The sequence below is a fragment of the Pteropus vampyrus genome, unplaced genomic scaffold, assembly GCF_000151845.1.
Source record: "Pteropus vampyrus isolate Shadow unplaced genomic scaffold, Pvam_2.0 Scaffold324, whole genome shotgun sequence".
In the NCBI taxonomy this organism is placed as follows: domain Eukaryota; kingdom Metazoa; phylum Chordata; class Mammalia; order Chiroptera; family Pteropodidae; genus Pteropus; species Pteropus vampyrus.
In genome coordinates, this window is record NW_011889105.1 from 1,396,533 (window position 1) to 1,417,181 (window position 20,649).

At 37.0% G+C, this 20,649-nt stretch overlaps 1 protein-coding gene across 8 annotated transcripts in view; it reads left to right on the forward strand.

Moving 5' to 3' along the window:
- The window catches only part of TRPM6 (transient receptor potential cation channel subfamily M member 6), a 164,160-nt gene that overhangs the window by 43,495 nt on the left and 100,016 nt on the right, over positions 1–20,649 (forward strand). For 3 of the 8 annotated variants that reach the window (XM_023521944.1, XM_023521943.1, XM_011377903.2), the window contains 2 exons: positions 14,125–14,247; positions 18,219–18,298. The exons of 1 other annotated variant lie outside the window; for it this stretch is intronic. In XM_023521944.1, coding sequence (XP_023377712.1) covers positions 14,218–14,247; positions 18,219–18,298 — 110 coding nt within the window. In that variant the 5' untranslated portion in view covers positions 14,125–14,217. Of the gene's footprint in view, positions 1–6,579; positions 6,677–14,124; positions 14,248–18,218; positions 18,299–20,649 lie in introns of those variants that run through there. 4 more of the 8 variants (XM_023521946.1, XM_023521945.1, XM_011377902.2 and 1 more) reach the window with 2 other exon arrangements.

The following is a 20,649-nucleotide window of genomic DNA, read 5'->3' on the forward strand; positions in this document are numbered from 1 at the left end:
TCAAATTAATTGAAAAGGTAGAATGGGATTTGCCAGAGGCTGAGTAGACAGGAAAATGGGAAGTTGTTTAATGGGCATAAAGTTTCACTTTTGCAAGACGACAGATTTCTGGAGATCAGTCACACAAATATGTAAATCTACATAATATTAAACTGCACTCAAAAATGGTTAGGATGGTGAATTCTATATTATGTGTATTTTACCACAATTAAGAAAAAAAAATTTTCAGACAAACTACATAATGGGATATGTCCTATACTTCGAATATGGTGATTGAACATACTTTTGGCTGGGTTCAGCTTTTGCCTGGAATCTATGACTTTTCTATGGTGTCAGATAGGGGTAGCAGTGAACTGCCTGGGAAAGTTTCTTCTGATGGACTAGAACGATTATAGGTCCCCTTGCTGGGAGCAGCCCAGTGCTACTTTCCCTTTGTTTTCATTTCCATATCTCTGGGAAAGAGTTTCCTCAGTTATTTATAGTACAGATAAACTCCGAGACTGTTTCAGAATGCCATGGCCAGTTATGCAGTTGGGAGCAGTGAGAAGTGGTCATATTATTTGTCTCAGAGTTTGCATTCTTTTTCAGGGTTTGCAAGCACATGCCTTTTCAAGAGCCTCCCTGTCCATTTTGATTGAAAATGAAGATGTTTACTCAGTAGCATAGGCAGGTGCTTTTCCCAGCCCTGGTTTGTCAGCATTTTTCTTGCTGGTGTTTGCTCTGCATACTGGCTATGGATTTTGAAATGATCTAGGACCAGACAAGGAAAGGTCAGATATCTTTGGTCAGATTGCAACTGTGCCGTATGTTTTGGCTGGAGAGACCAGCCTGGTGAATTGGGTTGTTCTTTTTTCCTTTCACCTCTTCCTAAACTCTGTGTGGCCATTATACAGAATTTCCTTCCAGGCAGACTCAAAGCCCAGTGGGGTGAATGATTGTAGGCAACCAAAGTTCTCTCTTCGCTTTACTATTGTGGACTCAGAGCTTCTTATAAATGGTCATTTTTAATGTGAGCAGCCACCTAGCCCAGAGAAATATCCCTGTCTGTCAGAAACTTGTGCTTTCTGTAGTGGGTGTACTGGGTGATCTTGACGAAAACATACTCTCTTGACATTTCCCACCCCCTGCTGTGTGTGTGAGATTAACATTCTCTTTATTTTCCTAACATCAGGGCGTGTTGGGATATGAGCCAGGAGGTCCTGCTCTAGTTGCCCACGCAAACCAAAGGAACTTAGGTTTATGTAAAACGTTGCTTGTGAGTAGAAGATCACAGAGTCTGAAAATCATATGCTTTTGGGGGAATGTCTAGCATATTCTTAACTTTCTCACTGATTTCTCTCAGTTGCGACTGAAAAAAGGAGCAGGATATGGTAATTATAAACTTCTCTAGAAATATTAGCAGGGAGGTAGAAGAGTAATGAAAGGAACCGGAATTCAGAAAAGGTCATTTACTGCTGACCACATGCCCTCCTGGCCCAGCAAGTTTCCTCAGTGTCCTCATCTACACAGCAAATAGCCACTATTTACTGGCCACCTCTTTTTAAGAGCTGCGAATGCATCTTGAGACAGAGATTCCTTTGAAAATCTGAGAGCAGTAGTTTAGGGGCTGAAGAACTCAAACTAGAGTGTGGAAACCCTGCCTGGTGGGGATTAAGATGAACTGGTTAGTGTAAGATGTGTCTATAAATGGCTGTTCACCTTCAGCCCCAGTAAACTGTTCCCAAGCTGGAATACAAGCCTTGTATTGTCATAGTGTTTTTTTTTTCTTTCCTTGTTAAAGAAAATGCAGACGTACAGATTCTTTCTTGAATGTGAAACCTCCTTGTCTTTACATTTTATTGGTTGCTTCAAAAGATTTTTAAACATACTTTATGGGCTGAACAAAACACACTTGTGGCCTGCTTTCTGCCCGTGCCGCTCCTCCCTTTAAAAAATGTTAACAGGTTTATTGAGATATAATTCATATATCATATTCATACATTTAAAGTGTACAATTTAGTGGCTTTTAGTATCTTCACAGAATTGTACATCTGTCACCACAGTCAATTTTCGAACATATTCTTCATCCCCACAAGAAACCCCACACCTTTTAGCTGTCTATCCGCACCAGTCCTAAGTGACCACTGATCCACTTTCTGCCTCTATAGATTTTCATATTCTGAGCATTTTGTGTAAAGGGACTAATACAGTATGTGTTCCTTTGTGACTGGCTTTCACTTAACATAATGTTTTGAAGATTTATGCATGTTGTAGCATGGATCTCTACTTAATATTTTTGTGTCGCTGAATAATATTCCATTATATGAATACAGTTGTCCATTCAACAGTTGATGGATATTTAGGTTATTTCTGCTTTCAGGCTATTATGAATAATGATGCTATGAATATTTGCGTACAAGTTTTCATGTGGACGTATGGTTTCATTTCACTTGGGTAGATACCTAGAAGTGGACTTGCTGGGTCATATGGAAATTCTATGTTTAGCCTTTTGAGGAACTGCCAGACTGTTTTCCAAAGTGGCTGCACCACTTTACATTGTTACCAGCAATCTACTATGGTTCCAATTTCTTGCTTTCCTCATCAACACTTTGTATTGCCTGACTTTTTGATTATAGCCATTCTATTAGGTGTGAAAAGGTATCATATTGTGGTTTAGATTTGCATTTCTCTAATGATTAATGATGTTGAGAACCTTTTCCTGTGTTCACTGGCCATTTGTATATCTTCTTTGCATAAATGTGTATTCAGATCCTTTTTGCGGTACTTATTTTTGATCCAGCTCTTGAGATTTTATCCTGAGAAATGCATGTAGTCACATCCACACAAAAGTTGTTATACAATTTTTAGGAGTTCATGATTCTCTTGATATCTCTTGTGGGTCTGAGGATACCCACGGAGGACATGCGAGGTAGCTGGGATTTTTCTGGGCATTTTATGTGCTTGGTCTCACCCATGATTATCTACAAGGGACCTCATGGGATTTGTGTGGGGATTAGATGTTCAGGAGAGCGATTTTGTAAACCCTAAAACACTATACAGCTTCAGGGATTGGAATAGGCGCAAGTTCTGAGGGTAAGTGACAGTGAAATGAAGTTAAGGGCATGAACTCCAGTCAGACTGTCTGTGTTTGAATCCCAGTGTCATTTTTATGAGCTATTATGTTCTTGAGCAAATTAATTTCTTAACCTCTCTGACTCAGTGTCCTCATTAGTAAAATGGACATAATAACTTCACCTCATTCCCACATGCTTTTGGACAGAGTTAATATAAACAAAGTGCTTTGCATTGTGCAGGTGGGTGCATAGACATGCTGAATAAATTGTTAACCTGCTGCTGTGGACTAAATGTTTGTGTCTCCCAAAATTCATATGTTGAAGCCCTAATCTCCAATGTAATGGCATTTGGAGGTGGAGCCTATGGGATGTAATTAAGTCTTGAGGGTGGAGCCCACATGAATGGGATTAGTGCCCTTATAGGGAGAGACATAAGAGAGAAGATCTATCTGCCTGTCTGCCCTGTGAAAGTACAGGAAGAAGGTGGCCATTGTGAACCAGGAAGAGGGCCTTCACCACAACTCGATCATGCACAACTCTGATCATGAACTTTCAATCTCCAAAACTGCAAGAAGTAAATGGTGTTTTTTTTTTCTGTGCAAACCACTCAGTCTATGATATTCTGTTATAGTAGCCCAAACTAAGGTACCTGCTATTAATATTATCTTATAGAATGGACTAAGTTATTATCTTACAGTAGAGCAGCTTGGTCTTTGAATATGAAAACATCTTTCTTCTTTCTGGAGAAAATAGATACTCTCCATTGATCTTTTAAAGAGCCAAGGGGTTTTTGTTAAGTAAATCTTATAATCTTAGGAAGGAGAATTTTTCTCCCAGAAGGATTCAATTCTCTAGGGTACTTTACAGATTCTTGGTCTAGATTAGTTAAGGCTTTCTCACCTTTGTCACCACTGTTAATGGTCTACTTTAAAGTGATTTCGAAAACAAAACAACCCCCCAATCTTTGGTCTTATGTGGCCTAGAGAAACTCAGGTTTTTAAGCAGGCAATTTTGCTCTCTGGCCAGAGGGTCTAGAATGTAGATATTGTTCAACAGAGAAGAGGGTCCAAAGTCTTAAAATTTAAACTCTTTCTAAAATTAGCAAGAGTTTTTAGAACAGCCTTAAGAAAGACAAACTAGGATGGAATTGTGAATTGGCGTAAGACTTTACAGACAGAATCTTTGTTTTTGAACAGAATAAAGAGACAAGCTGCTCAGGCTCCTGTTTTGGTTTCTCACAGCCACTGCCCTTAGATGGAAGTCATTCTTGAGAAACAACGCTTAGAGCAGAGACATTTCAGACAAAAATTGCATCTTTCTGGCTGGTATTTGGGTTCAGCAAATACCGAGCATGAAGAGCAGGGTGATAGAAGAAGGATTAGGAGCCACTTACCCTGAGGGAGCCCTTTGTGGTTCATCTCTGTGGAGTCCTTTTGATGTCAGAGTCTCTCCTTGAGTTTAACTGAAGAGAAAACTCTATAAGGTCTTGGCCACTGGAGAGTTATTGAGAGTTACTGGGATTCCAGTGTTATGTCAGGTTTTTTCCCTGACCTACAGATAATGATTTTCGTGTATATATGTGGCCTGGGTCTGTTAAAAGAAAAACTTTCATGACACCTGACACATGATACATACAGGGACTACCGTAATATGGGTTTTGTGGTAGGGAAGAAAGATTGGGCTCAATTCGAATATAAGGACAAGTAGAGATTTATAGCCAAGGAGCAGGGTGGGGGGCAGTGAATGAAAAATGACTAAAAAAACAATGAGGCTAGGGGGATTCTTGTTAGACCAACTCAACAAGATTCTTGTTGAAGTCTGTCCAGGGTGATCAGATACCAAGAGCGGGAAATTTTTACTAAACTTACTTAGCAGGATTCTTGTTACAACTGGACTAAGTGGGCACAAAGACAGAGGCCACAACTGGGGCCTAGTCAGAAAGAGGACTCAAGTCAGAAAGAGCCTGACCCAAGTTTGATCAAGGAGAGAGTTTTGTTAGTTTGCAGCTGGAAGTGGCTAAGGTAGAGCGTTCCTCTTTATAATACAATCACTAAATATTGTGAGCATTTGAGTGACACATTCTTAAAAAAGAAATTCTGCTTTTCTTTTGTTTGAATCCTCTTTTATAATAATCTTTTTGGTCATGTCAAGGTCTCTTCCTTATGGATAGAATCTATATCTTCTCATTTTACAATAGCAGAGGAAATAAAATACAGAACTGTCGTAGTAACCAAAACTCAATGAAAACAGAAAGCTGTTCTGCCGCTTTGCTCTTCAGTGACTTAGTGAAAGCATTGTGAGTTAGTTATGTTCCCCTTTTCTTCTCGAACTGTATTAAAAGTATAGTCAGTCTCCAAACAACAGCGCTGGAACTTTGAAAATCAACAGCCAGAAATAAAAGTTGGGAAAATTTATCTTGGCAAATGATATCTCATATCTGCCAACCTCTGTTACTTACCAGGATTCTTGGTCTCCCACTGACAGACTTGATTCTCAACTTCCTGGACTATCCTTGTTTTATTAAAACATATTTTCTTCTTAGAATTTTAGGAGAATTAGTTATCTTGGATGTGATTTTATTTTTCTGAAAAAAAAAAAAGTTTTGTACCTTCCTCTAAATCTTTTAGCTTAAATTAAGATAATAATCTTGAAGATTTCTATTAAGTTAAACATATTTTTAAAAATTAAGTTAAATATATTAAAGATGAAAATGAAAATCTTACATTAAGATATAAGATTTAGGGGAGAGAATATTCTTAGTGATAACTTGTAGAAATCTTTTGAAAAATAATTTTTTAAAAAATAAAAATAAATTAATTAAATTAAAGAAATATCTTCCAAAATTGTATACTGTGGAAACAAGTGTATGATACCCTCTGAGATGATCCTTGGTCAGATATATTTAGGAGAACAGTGGGTAATTCTGGAGAGTCACAAGACTTGCACGTGCTTATAGGGCCAGAAAACATTTTCTTTTTCTTCCATGTACTACCTTTGTTCTGCGGGATATACTTTAGTAAACTTTGGTAAAATGCTCCTATATGTGCCTAGAACTCAGCTAGGCACTGTGGGTACTACAATAAAGAACACGATTCCCTATCTATGAGACTTAGAGTGTCAAGGGTCTAGATAAGTCATGACAGTACAGTGCATGGAGCTAAACACAGAAGCCCCAGAGGCACATGAAAAGAGATCCTGCTTCAGAGATCCATAAAAAGAATTTCTAGATGGGTTTTCTAGGAGACACGATGTCTAAATTGTTGGAGAAAGGAGTGGAGAGGAGAGTATTTTAGGAAAAGAAAAGTACGTAGGGAGCACCACGAGGTGAATTCAGAGAATTCAAAGAATTCAAATATACTGAATTCTCTGAGAATTCAGTATATTTAGAATGTAGAGATTGAGGTAGGGAGGGGCAAGAAATGAGGAGAAAGAGAGAGAGAGAGAGAGAGAGAGAGAGACAGAGAGAGAGAGAGAGAGAGAGATAAAGAGAGCGGGGCGGGGCGGTACGCATGAGTGCCAGCGAGGGAGCAGACTTCAGATGTGGCAGTGGGCCATGAATCATGTGAAGGACTTTTGAACTTTATCCTGAAGACAATGGGTGAACCACTGAATGAAAGGTTTAGGTGAGAATATGTTGTTTACTCTTTCACTTTAAGAAGATTATGGGCTTTATTTAAGAATAGATTGAAGAAGGGGAATTGGGAGGCAGACCAAATGGGGAGCAATCTAGGTAAAAATTCGTGGTGACTTTAGAACAGTGGCAATATAGATGCAGAGAGGTAGGCAGATGCAAGAATTATTTTAAGAAATAGAATCACTAGGTCTTGGTGGTTGATTGAATGGGAAGTAAAGATAAGGAAGAAACAAGAATGGTGCTCTGGTTTCTAACTTGGACACCTGAGTACACTGGGGAGCTCTTAGGGAGTAAAGGAGGGAGTATAGATTTTGGTGGGGGAAATGAGGGATACAGATTTAGACAGTTTGATTTGGAGTAAGACTCTCTTTCGTTTCTTTTTAAACCTGGCGAGGTCAATAAAGTAGGTTTTAACCCAGTTACCTGAGTTGCAAGTACATGAATGGACATCCCACAAGCAGTGGGCAGCAAAAAAAAAACCCAAACCCTTGTCCTCTAACTGTTGTTCTTTCTCTACTATAACCTACTACTTTTCAAAAATGTGTGACTTTCATAGAAAATAATCAGAAAACTAGCACTATTTTTGTTGAAGTCTTCTGGTCTTGAAGTTGTTTTTTAGCTGTTTAGTATTCACATGCGTATTTTCAAAGTTCTGCTTCAGATTTTTTTTTCCTCCTGCTGGAAATACTTTTTTACCTTCTGAACATTAAAGCCATTTTAGGTGATTGAGGAGATTGTTGTTTTTCAGGAAATAAAGCTTTTCATATGTATTTTTATTAGTAGTAGTATTTTTAAATAGAATGAGTTGGGTCACCTCAAAATGCTTTTGGAAGGAAGCTGAGTATTAATAAGAAATACTGTGGTTCCCTAAAGCAATTAAAATGCATTTTACTCAGTGTATTCTCTATTGTTTAAAAGTTGTTAGTAACTCGTACCTTTTGCTTATAAATTTTTATGTTGGAGGACAGTGGCAATATCTAAATTAACTTAGAAATTTCACTTTTAGGTTTTTGTCCTGCAGATATATATATGCACACGAAAGCTCTGCTGTATGTATTTTGGCTAGATAAATTATGGGACTTCCGTACAAAGGAAAACTGGTCAGTCCTCAAAAGAATGAAGCAATTAAATGTGTAAAAAGATATAAGGATATTCAAGTTATTAATAAGTAAAGAAAAAGCAAGGTGCAGAATGGTGCATATAATATACCTCTATGCTTATAAACACATAGAATATCTTTGAAAGATTGTCTTTGAATACAACAAACTGTAATAGAGGTTCCTTTTTGGGAAGGAACTGGATGGCTGGAGTACAAGGGTAGAAGGGAGTTTTAATTTTTCCCTGTGTCATCTATTGTACCATGTGGATTTATACCGTTTGCAAAATTACCCATAAAAAATGTTGTTAGGACTTGGCTTACATGTTCCATCAGCAGCGGAGTGAAAGCTTAGAATACAAGAACTAAGTGCAGCATTCTAACAATTATAACATTATAGCAAATCTCTCTTTTTTTTTTTTTTTTTTGCTATGTGTCAATTAGGCACACAATTGTAAAAGATTTACCTGAAATGATTATAATTTATTATTTTTTAAAAAGTAAGTGGAGTGCATATTTCCAAGTACAACTAAAGAAATGCTCATGAAAATTTGTAACTGGAAATTAATCTAACAACCCCTCGGGTCAATCACCCAGAGAGAACAGGATTTTACCAGTTCGCTGATAGAGATTTTTTACAAACTGGAGAAGAAAGGAAATTTACCTTGCTATTCCTCCATCCTTCCTTTCTTTTCATTATACCTTGACAGGACTTATCCAATTGCCCAGTGATTCCTAATTACGTTTACTCTTATCCTCCCCACCCCAAATTATCCTCCCCACCCCAAATCCTATTTGTTAAGTGTAGTTTGTCTGTAGTCCCTTGTATTCTGAGGTACACATTTTTAGATTAGCATATTAGAGACATCCCTGGGATATTGTGTGGCCATTTTCTCCATAGGGTGTCCAATGGGATACTATTGGTGTTTTCCATCTATCATAAGTTTGATGGACCCTCTATTGAGAGAGCCTCTCACATGCTTTGTGATCTTTAGGACACATATATACTTTACTGTGCTGTTGTACTGTAAAGTGCTGGTAATAAAAAGGGACACTGTGATCGCATGTGTATATCTCCTATCTTCCTTTCCCTAAGTAAGCACGTCAAAGGAGAAGGCTGAGATTTGCAGCCTTCAGAACTAAATGGGCTATGACTTCCTGGAACACAGATAATAGGGTCTTGGGCAAAACTACCAATAAGGAAAGCTCGTCATCTATTCCTTGCCTCTATCAGAAGAAGAAGAATTTTCTTCAAGGCTGAGCCTTCCTCCTTGGCTCTCCATACCACTTATTTCCCTACCCCCCAACCTCCAAAGTCTCTAAAGTCATATTCATTCTCTCTTGCATCTTCACTCTCTCTCTTTTTATTTGATTCCCTCTTATCTACAAAAAGGTCCAGGCTTTCTCAACATAAAATAAACTCTTTCAATGTTGCCTATTAACGAATATGGAAGAGCTCTGTGGCATTAGGTAGAACCTGCTCCTCTTCTGTAAAAGGGTAATAATAATTATATTTGTCACACAATTGTGAATATTATTCTAGCTAAAGCGCATAAAAGCATTTAGCAGAGCCTTTGGCATATATGAAAGTCTACATTAATGTTGGTTTTTGCTTTATATTGTTGATTTAGTGGCTATCGTTCTTCATATTGTTTCTCCCAAGGATATCTTACACTAGCTGCCTCCTCTGTTTGCAACCTATTTCCTGAATCCCTCTCCATCTGTTTGTTCATTATGGACAAAAATCACCATCTTCCTTATTTTCTTTGCAGTATTAAACATATCTTCTCAGTTTTTATTTGAAACTTTCTACTTTTGTAATAATGCAAACTTTTTTTTATTAAAGATAGAAACTTTCACCCTTCTCAACTTCAGGTATCATGTCACCAATTCTAATTAGTAATTCTCTGCTCCTTATTCCTGTTTCCAGAGATTCTTAGCCCTTTTCTTTATTCTCTGCTTCTCAGTGACCTCATGGCTTTTACCAGACCTTAAAATAGGTGTTCTCCGCATTCTCCTCTAGGCTGAAATCTCTACATTTCTAACCACCGTGGAATTCCATCACCATCTCTCAAAACCTTTGTCATCTTTCAAGGACTTTCCTAAATTCCATGTCCTCCATGAAGACTTCCCAAATATCTGTAGGCAAAAGGGATTTAGCCTTTTATGGAATCCCAAGCCTGTTCTTGTACCATACTTGATAGCTATTTATAAGCACAGATCCCTTTTGGTGTTGGTATTTGGGACACAGTTTTATTTGTTTTTATTAGAATAATATGCCAATAAAGTATTTTACAATGAATGAACGAATAAAGCTATTCTTTGAAGTTTCAATGTGTTAAAGGAAGAGTAGATAAACTGGTAAGACTATATCTGCCTATGGGTTATGAAGGGCTGATCCTACACTTGTCATCCTTCAGTGACATCTTCGAGAGGGGGGATGTTGTAGACACTAAAATCAGCTTATGGTTAAAAATGGAACGCAGTCAAAATTGTCCTTCAAAAGTCCTTTGCATTGCCCACATAGTATATGAAGATTTGATTTCTAATTGCTTTTTCTCTATGTTGGTACTTTCTTCAGCTGAGTACCAGATTAAATAGGGAATGTTGAATACAGCACACTCATTGAGATGAGATACTTAGACTAAGACATGCCCAGAAATGACTGCATGTAGGCACGAGTGAGAGACAGGATCTATTGTGGGACCTGAGACCAACTAAGTAGACATATAAATGAACGATTTTTAGATCCTGTCTCTCACTCACAGTTGCTTACATACAGTCACTCTGGGCAGTGGTTCTCCATGTGTGGTCCAGGGACCCCTGGGGATCCTTGAGACCGTTTCAAAGGGTCCTCAAAATGAAAATTACTTTCATAATGGTGCTAAGACATTATTTGCCTTTTTTGCTAATCCTCTCATGAGTGTATAGTGGTGTTTTCCTGGGGTATATCACGAATCCACAATATCTAAAAAAGCTATTAAAATACTATTTCCTTTTCCAACTACATGTCTGTGTGAAGTTGATTTTCTTTATATACTTCAACCAAGATCACTTATTGCAATAGGTTGGATGCAGAAGCAGATATGAGAATCCAGCTATCTTAAGCCAGATAGTAAAGATATTTACAGAAATAAAAGACAGTGCTCATCTCATAAATCTTAATTTTTTTTCATAAAAATGTTACTTATGCTAACATGTAATAGGTTTATTATTATTTTAAATGAACTAATGAGTCCCAGTTTTAATTTCTAATATGTGAATATTGGTAGACATATAAATGAAAGATTTTTCGAGGTCCTTGGTAATTTTTATGAATATGAAGGAGTCCTAAGCCCCAAAAGTTGAACTGCTGTTCTTGGGTATAACACACTTTTGAATATGGAATGGTAGCGAAATTGCCCAAACTTAAAAAAAAAATTTTCCTCTTTTAATCCTCTCTCTTATTCTTTTAGCAAAAATTTTGAATTTGTCTAAGTTAAATATGTAGTTTTTGTCACGATCAAATTTTAAGAAGTAAAATCTTGTTGCAGTGATCTTTCTGCTTTGCTTCACTGAAAAAATAAAACAAGTAATCTGCATTATATATATAAATTTTACTGTGGAGGACATAAATAAAACTGCCTTTAACTTTTAGTTTCTAATAAAGACTTTATTGTCCCAAAGGATGGTGAGTTTCCTAAAAGTCAATTATTTAAGAGTGTAGCTTTACTAATCACCCCTAGAAAAGATTTTTTGGACTATGCGATTCACTCAGATGTAATCCTAGTAAAGTTTTGGATAACTTAACAAGATATTTGCAGCATAAATAAAGACCATCTGTGTACATGGATAAATTTGTAGATATTTGACTGCTTGGAAATTGGTGAACATTGAGTTTATCCATTTTGAAAATTTAAATATTAGAGTGGTTTATACAACAAATAAGCCCAACTTCGGTTAAACTCAGTGTTTTCTATCTTGGGGTAGCTGTAAAGAATACTCATAGGGACCTCCCATTTCCTTTTCCCTTCTTATCAAAATGACTTAACAAGATCTGAAATTGTAAGCATTTTGTTTGTATATTTTATCCCCAGAAGACAGGATAAGGGTGAAGCATGTGTGACTTCACAGGAAAGAATGTCTTGCCACTGCTATTTGAAATTGTATTTTTGGATGGATATAATGAGAGCTTTTACCAGTTTGGGGAGGGAAGGGTCGGGGAATGAAATTATTTTACTTCGAACTTTTATGATATGCTCTACTTGGAGATTCACTGTTGACTTCTTCCAATTCCGCACTAGGCTCATAAACATTTTAGTCATGTACTCATAAATTTATGTGATCTAGAAATTTATTCTGAGGTTCTAAATGACTTTGCTCAACAAGGGAGTATGTGAAAATGTTAGTAAAATTTCTCACCTAAATGGGAGAAATGGCATTTTGGGGAATTGTGTTATTTACTTGACAGTACATTTTTAAAGACGTTACCAAAGCAATCACTACCAGCAAAACTGTGCTTACCTTTTACTGCATGCGCGCACACCCACACTCACACCCACGCCCACGCCCACACCCACACCCACACCCACACACACACCCACACACACACACACACACACACACACGGAATGTTATTTGATGTTCATAAAATACTCTGAAATGCTGCCTCCTGTAAAGATCGTGTGGATGAAAAAGGGGTGTGTAATAAATCATAACTTCCTAACTGGGCAGGTTATGGTGGGCAATCATGCTCCAGGCCTATAACTTCTTTTAAGCCAGCCCTGTTCCTTGTTCCCGTGCATCTAGGTTAACACATCTTTGAAATGCCAGAAGTAATACCCTTCCAAGGTGTAACCACCCTCAAAGAGAGCAAATAATCTTAACTATGCTGTAACCTAATCCCTGCCTTGCTTTCTCCCACCTTAATGTAATCTTCTTTACCTTCCCTCCTTAAATTCACGTGCATAAAAGAAGTTGAAAAACTTATTCACTCAAGCATTTGAAATTTTGCTTCCAGCAGTTATCAGTTTGGGCTCAGACTCTCATAAAAATTCTCTATGGATTTGGATGTTTCTTCTGTTGACAATTTTTTAACTGGAAAACCAGTCAGGTCAATTCATGGCAGTGTTGGTGAACCAGATTCTTGGGTTTTGGTTATTTTAGGTTTAGATCCCCTTTGCCTGGGACATTAATCTTAGATCAAGTGAGTCCCATAAGGTATCCCTGCAGAATGTGGACAAAACCATGCAGAAGACCCTGAGCTGACTCTTCCAAGTGGATGGGCCCGCTTCACATTGATGGAATTCCCTCAGCCGATAGATTGTACGCTGTGGAAGTCCACTCACTCAGTTTGAAGAGGTCCTTGCTCCAAGGGAGGGGCTGTATAGAGAAAATATCAAGTGTCAATGTGGAGTTTGAAAATATTTCTTCTCTATTTGATCCATTGTGGTGTTGTAGATTAAGATAATGCCCTGTCTTGAAGTAGATTACAATAATTTTAAGAGAAAAACAACTGAATAAGTGCAATTAAGGATTGTGAGTATTGTGTTGTGTATAAGGTAGTGAGACATAAAAATGGGAGTAAGTAGTCAGTTTCACTTGGAATATTTGTTAGATATTAGTTTTTTTTTTTTTTTTTTTAAAGTTTAAGAAAATAAATGGCCTGTTACTTGTGTACCTTTTCACTTCCAGTCACATAGCCTTCTGGATGTTAAAACATTCACATATACATTTTTATAAAAAAATTAAGGACTGCCTCTAAGATTATGCCTTCTCAGAGATTCCCCTGAGAGAAAAATCTGTTATCTGGAAACCCTAAAAAGCCCCAGTACAGAAATACTTTCAGTGAAGGAAGGGATTAGTTCATGTATAGCTACTGTGGGAGGATTAGTCTTTGGACATTTCTTTGCAATTCTCCACCCTTATCCCAGGCCTGAGATTAGATGTAAAATGTGATTATGTTTTAGGATGAGGCAAACTGTGACCAACACTGAGCCTGAGACCAATATTATTTCATATCTCTGTCCTCTGCCATTTCCTCTTCAAATAACAATTAAACAAACAAAACCTCCTAGTATATAAAAAGACACCCAATCAATGAAGACTGCAGAAATGGCATAATCTCCACTGTCAGCTACCACCACCTTGACAATTTGCTGCTACAATTGGTATAAGACAGCATGTTGGCTATTTGTCCTACATAGATTGGGCTATCGAAGTAAGAAATGGGAGTTGTAGGCAGAAAGTTTCCAAATTCTTATTGGCACAGGTTTCCTGTTTACACCTTTGGAGGAAAAATTTTATACATGGATTCCTAAAGTTCTATTTTAAGTGTGTTTATTTTGTTGCTCATTCAACAGTTATTGGGTTGGACCCTGGGGCAACGGAAATGACTGAGCTTGTAGGAGATAGAGTCAAATGGGGGAAGTGGACCTGTAAAAATCATTTAAAATATGAGAGGACCTAGGTGGAAAGGTTTGAAGGTAAGGAAGTATTTTTCTCTGAAAAATTACATCAAAGTTAAATTCCCAGGCCACCAAACAAAGCTCATTTCACCTTTGATATTACCATTATTGAGACTAAGTCCCAGGGAGAATTCTAAGACTTTATTTATTCCTTTCAACATCCCTATGAAGTATTATTATTATCTCCATTTTTAATAGATGAGCAAACAGGCATGAAGAAACTTGGCCAGATAGTCCTACTAGAGTCATCTATCTAGCCTTATGAAAGAACAGAGTTGTTGAGCACAGCTTGCTTAATTTGTACATTTAGGCTCTGTAAGAACCTCAGAACCTGTAAAGAATTTTAACAAGAGTTTATTTGAACCAAGACTGAAGATAATTGCTGGTAAGAAAGATCTCAAATGTTCCCAAGAGTAACAGTTTTACAGTTTTTTTTTTTTTTTTTTTTTTTTTTTTTTTTTTTTGTTTTTGAAGCATTTGGAATTAAGAAAGGAGGTAAGGAAGATGACCTGAAAGTGGGAGAAAGCAAGGTGGCAATTAGATTATGGGATAGTTAACAAGATCATGAGCTTCCTTGAGGGTGGTTGCTTCTTTTTTGAGAGTTTGAAAAAAGATGATTACTCTGGCATTTCAAAGGTATGTTAACCTAGATCCACAAGCACAACAGACAGGACTTGCTTAAGGCAAAGATAAACCTTTTACTAAAACAAGCAGTTATGTGCTTGGGTGTGACTACCCACCATGACTTTCCTAGTTAGGAATTTATGATCAGATCATTCTGTGAGGTTACTTTCCTTAGAATCCCTTTTCGTCCATGGCCTCTAAATTAAGGACCTTATTTGGAGCTGTTTTTAATAGTTAATTGGCACACATGAAGTTTAATGGTATTAATTTATTAATATAAATCGTCTCCTTTTTATTCTAAGTGCCTTCAGAGCTTGTGTTATTTGCTTTTGAATCCCAGCATGCAACATGGAGGCCTATCCCAAAATATATGTTGAATGAATTCAAATATTTAGAAATTCAGAACTATTTGAAGACATACTAACTCTCCTGTGACACCTTTCTTGGTGCTTTGCAAAAATTAGGTACTTAATAAAAGTTTAGGGAATGAATAAAGGAAATTGTTAATGTTTTTGAACAGGGGACAGGGCTTGCTGATTCTAAAAGATTGTGTCATATCTTGTTATAATAAATAGATTTTGAGTTTAGTTTGTTTAGTTCATTCTAACTTCTGTGACTGGATTTTTCTAGATTTGTACGATTTTAGTGTTTTACCAATTTAGTGAATGTCTTTTAATATATAAAAAGACATTCTTTTAATATATAAAAAACATATCTACAAGGACTAGATCTGGGTTGTCCTTGTAGATATGTTTAAAATGCATGGAAATAATATCTGTGTCCTCGCCCACTCCTACTTCTTTTGCTTAACGAGATCTGGACTTTGAATATGCTGCTAACCTAAAAATAAAAGGTCTTTTAAAGTTACTGAGAACACTTTAAAAAGTTCTATTAGACTTCTAAGTTTGCCAAATTTCTGAACAGAAAGTTGTTAAATTCTTTGAAATATCTTGTCATGTTTCTAGCAGGACAAACAGTAAGAAATTCTAGAGTACCTGCTCAGATGGCCAAAGTTTCTTTTAGGATGAATTTAGAAATTATTTTTGTCTTTTAGAAACTTTTGTTTATCACTTAAAAATGCATTTTATTGTCCCCAGATGTTTGGGTTCCTCTCCTTATGAAATCTCTTATGATAAGCAACATAACAGAGACAAAAGAAACAAAGGAGTGCAATAAAACTTAACCATAGAAATAGCATTTCATTGCTCCTGTGGCATTCCGTTGCGTGCTGGTACCTGGGGCAACTGCCTATTGAGGGAGAAAAAAGCCCTCTTTTAAGGAGAAAAGTCCAGATCTCAGATAAAGAAAGGCATTTGACCTCAACCAAAAAGGAGGGAGGTCTGACCTAAGAATGTTTCACAGTCAAGGAGACAGCAATCCATGGAAGTGGTGAGCACTAAAGAGACTCTTTAAGTACCATACTCAGTTATAGGGGATGCAGGATCATGAGGATGAGGCCACTTTAGATCCTGTTCAGTTACACCCAGATATGTTAAACTAAAAAAACAAAAAGGCCTTTCAAAGTGAGAGACAACAGGCATTTTATTTGAGATCAATAAGAATAGCTATTCAGGAACAGTACTTTGAAATGCCTTTCATTTTTAGGTTAACAATACACAGTTCTATTCTGTAGTGAACAGTTATGCTTAGGGTTGGTGCATACTGAATAAGGTCTATGAGTTTCACATTGAAGTATGTAAAGGATTCCATAAGTGGTTCATTTGTAATTGAAGAGGAGGAAAAGCTTTTCCTTTATTCTCTTAAGTTTGAAAGCTGGGTCTATAAAATAAACTGGCACAACCAGCAGACTAGATACACAGGAGAAAAGATACACAAATTTACTAATTTTTAATATTATGTATACAGGGACATTACAAGAAAACAAAAGTAAATACTCCCTCCCCCCCCCCCCCCCCCCCCCCCCCCCCCCCCCCAGTCCCTGCCAAGAAAAAGCTGAGATTTGGGAACTTAGTGTCTCTTAGTAAGGGGAAGGAGCAGGGAATGTAGGCAATTTAGGAGAGAGTAATGATTTTTTAAGGATGGGCCCTTAGAAGAATAGATGGGAGATATGACAGTTTGTGACAAAGTTTGTCTGGTTGTCACTTCTAGTATCTTCTCTTGTGATAAGAGTCAATCTTCCCTGGTTGTTGAAACTTTTAGGGAAGAAATTCATGTTAATTGAGTTCCTTTTGGAAGATCTGTCTTTAGGCAGATAAGGGGAGTTCAGAAAAAGTCTCTCTGCATTTGCTCTTTTTCAAGTATCTACATCTCAGAATAATCCATATATCAAAGTAGGATATTTCTGGATGGCATGTCCTGAACTCCTTCATAATCATTTAGGAACCTGTGGACAGTGTGATAATGAGGTTCCATAACTGGATTTATAACGTGTTTTCTGGCCCAGTGCATTTCCTTCGACTGTAAAATGAGAATAGCTTTAAGAGTGAGAGAGGGGACTACACTAACATAGAGTCTGAAAAAGCTCCCTTGTAGAATCTGGCTCACTGCCCATTCATCACTGCTCTACACATATGTGTGTATCGTGGATAAAAAAGGAGTCCTGTGATAAGATTGATAAATCCAGTGAGAGAAAGCTCCTCACAGGGTGATCTGATCATAAATTCCTAACTGGACAGATCATGGTGGGTAGTGATATCCCAGACATATAACCTTTTTAGTAAAAGGTTTATCTTTGCCTTAAGCAAGCCCAGTCCATTGGCTTGAGGATGGGGAATGATTCTTAGTGGATATTTTATTGGTCAGGAGATAAGTCTCAGTCTTCTGCAAATCAGGCATTTACAGAAAATCAGTCTCTCAGTTCTTAAGTTCTGTTCTTCTGAGGGTACATTCTCCATTTTGTGGAATCCTTCGGTTCCATTTTTGATTGAAACTTTTTTTTACAGATCTTGCTGAGGTTGCATTTCTCCTCTGATTCTCTTTCCAGCATCCTGTGAAGTCTTAGTCAAAGTAGGACTTAATGAATGAGAATTTTGAAGTTTGAGAGCTTGATATTCACTCTATAGGATTATGGCATAAGATTTAAACATAATTTTTATAGCAGAATTAAGAGAACACATCAGTTATATCTTTATTTCCTTGTTAGAGTTTGCACATTTAGGGATCTTTCACTTAAGATGTGATTATGGATCAGTTAACTTTGTGAATATTTTTGTGTACACATTTGCTTTATTTGTTTCTATGTTGTTTGTAATAAAAGCCAGTAAATGCTTAGCCTGTTTGGTGTTGGTATTGGCATTTTAATTAGTGTCCATAATATCTAAATATATCTTGCCTACCTGAACTACTGTGGCTACAATGTTTGCTCACTTAATTAGAATATAAAAATAACAACACTTTCTATTTAGTCCCAGAAATCCTGGATTGAAGGAGTGTTCGACAAGAGAGAATGTAACAAAATCATACCCAGCTCAAAAGACTCTCACAGGTACAATTTTGAATTGCATTTTTCTTTTTAAAGCTATGGTACTTGGAGGACTGTTCATGGAAACTTAGGAATGTGACTTGTTTAAAGAATTTGATAATATCTATAAAGTTAGTATTTATTTTAATTGATGTTTGGGTTTTTTTTTTTTGTCTTTATAAAATAGTAGATGATTATTGTCGAAATTACTACCAGATTTTCTGGTAAGTACAGGGACCTTGTCAATTTTGTACCTCACTCCAATCCCAGGGCCTAATACAGTGCCTGCCATACAGTAAGCTCCTGAGAAATGTCTGTTTAATGACAATGAAATATAAAGCAAAAAAAGTCCATCGGAATGTTAACATCCTGATGGAGCCAATGCTAATATTATGGTAGATTTTGCTCTGTTGTTTTATCTTTGATGCTCCTGTTCTTCTTAATGGGAGGATAGATATCAGGGAAATAGCTAGTTCTACATCCATGCCATCGAGTTTGGATAAAAAATGTATAACTTCTATATATCGAACGTTCAAATTATTGTGAATGTTACTTATCCCCAACTAAAGTAGTAACTGAAATATTTCAGGACACTGCTCAGATTATGCTGACAGTCAATTTTAGTTCCATTTTCTTCCCATAGGGTTTGCTTGAGCGATAATGGCCATTTAGAATGATTTGAGTTTGACTACTTTGAGTTTTTGACTGACAACCCCTCACTCCCTCCCTTTTTTTTTAAAAAAAATATTTTTTTCTTGACAACCCTTTGGAGGCTCTATTTATGGAACAAAATTCAAAACAGCAGCCAGTGAAAGATAGGGAGGGGTAGGATGGGTTACAAAAAATTCCCCAGGATGTTTGGGTCCATGAAATAAGGTTGGGTGGCACTGCCCTTGGGGAAAAGAAATTGAAAGGAAACTAGGAGAGTAGCACAGTTGACACTTGAACAACATGGGGGTTATTTGCAGCGATCGCCTGTGCAGTCAAAAATCTGCGTATAATTTTTGACCCCCCTAAAACTTAAGTACCCTCAGTGTCTGAGGGAGTTTGGTTCCAGGTCTATTTTGGATACCCAAATGTGTGGATACTTAAGTTTCTTATATAAAATGGCACAGAAAAATGCAGAGTCAGCCTTCCTCATTCATGGGTTCTGAACCTTGGATCAAAAATACTGTTGAATCCACAGATGCAAACCCTGGGGATATGGAAGGCTGATTCTATATTTATTGAAAAAATCCTTGTATAAATGGACCTGTGCACTTAGTATCTATGTTGTTCAAGGCACAACTGTATTTTAGTTAGGGGGAACCACTCTATTTTTAGATTCCTTTAAGTACTTGGTCTAATATTCATTTGAAGTTTAGCAGTCACAGTTGCTTATGAAAGGTAGCATGGTGAGGTTAGTGAAATTCTAGTTCGTGGGGAATGACTAAAAGTGTTCCTTGCCTTTGTTAAATATTTACTAGTCGTACCCTCATTGAATTACTTGTGGTTTGTTAGCCCTGTGATTAGAAATTCTCATTTTACCTGCTTATAAAATGCTTATTAAATCTTTTATGACATCCTGTAATGTGATGGTGGCTGCAATGGAAGGCAGTCAGAGCTCAGGCATCTCCTACTGCTCTATACATGGAAAATCATCTTCACAGTCACCTTGAACCTCATGAAAAGTGATAAACTATAGGTCATTAGCCCATAGACTCAAGGAGAATATCAATGATCATAATTCCATGAATGGTCCAAGGTACACTACATTTTATGAGAAAAAAATCTATTTTTGTGTGATTGTAAAAAAAGTTAACGGATGATTATGGCCGTTCCTCCTGTGCCAACCTTTTTCTTAGAGCCTTGTAAAGTTTTCAAAATTGTAGTTTCCATGCAGTTGTCTTCCTTATGGTACATAGGAAAAGGGTGGTACTTCATTATTTTAAATTTAGATAAAAGTTTATCTTTTGTTGATTCTTTTTGTAGCTCCTAATAAACATCTGATAGACTTGATTACATGGTCTTTTTCCTTGTCTTCTGAACTTGTTGAAGTGAAGCTTCTGAGAAAAGACATTCCCAAAAGGCTAGGACAGGAAGACATGAAAGGCCTGAATATTCATTTCTGAATAATTTAGAATGACTCTGATTCTGTAAACACTACCTTTTCTTTCACTATTTTAATTAGAGTTCTCTTCTCTTCATCACACCTCAAACGTGATCACTGATGACCACAATACCAACCCCCAAATCCAGAAGTTTCTTTTAAATCGGAAAAAAGAATCATTAAAAATAATACAAACTGGGTGGCTCCATAGTGTAGTGATTAGCAGGTCTGCTTTACACTCAGAAGGTCCTGGGTACTCACTCCAGGTGGAGCTACAGACCATACC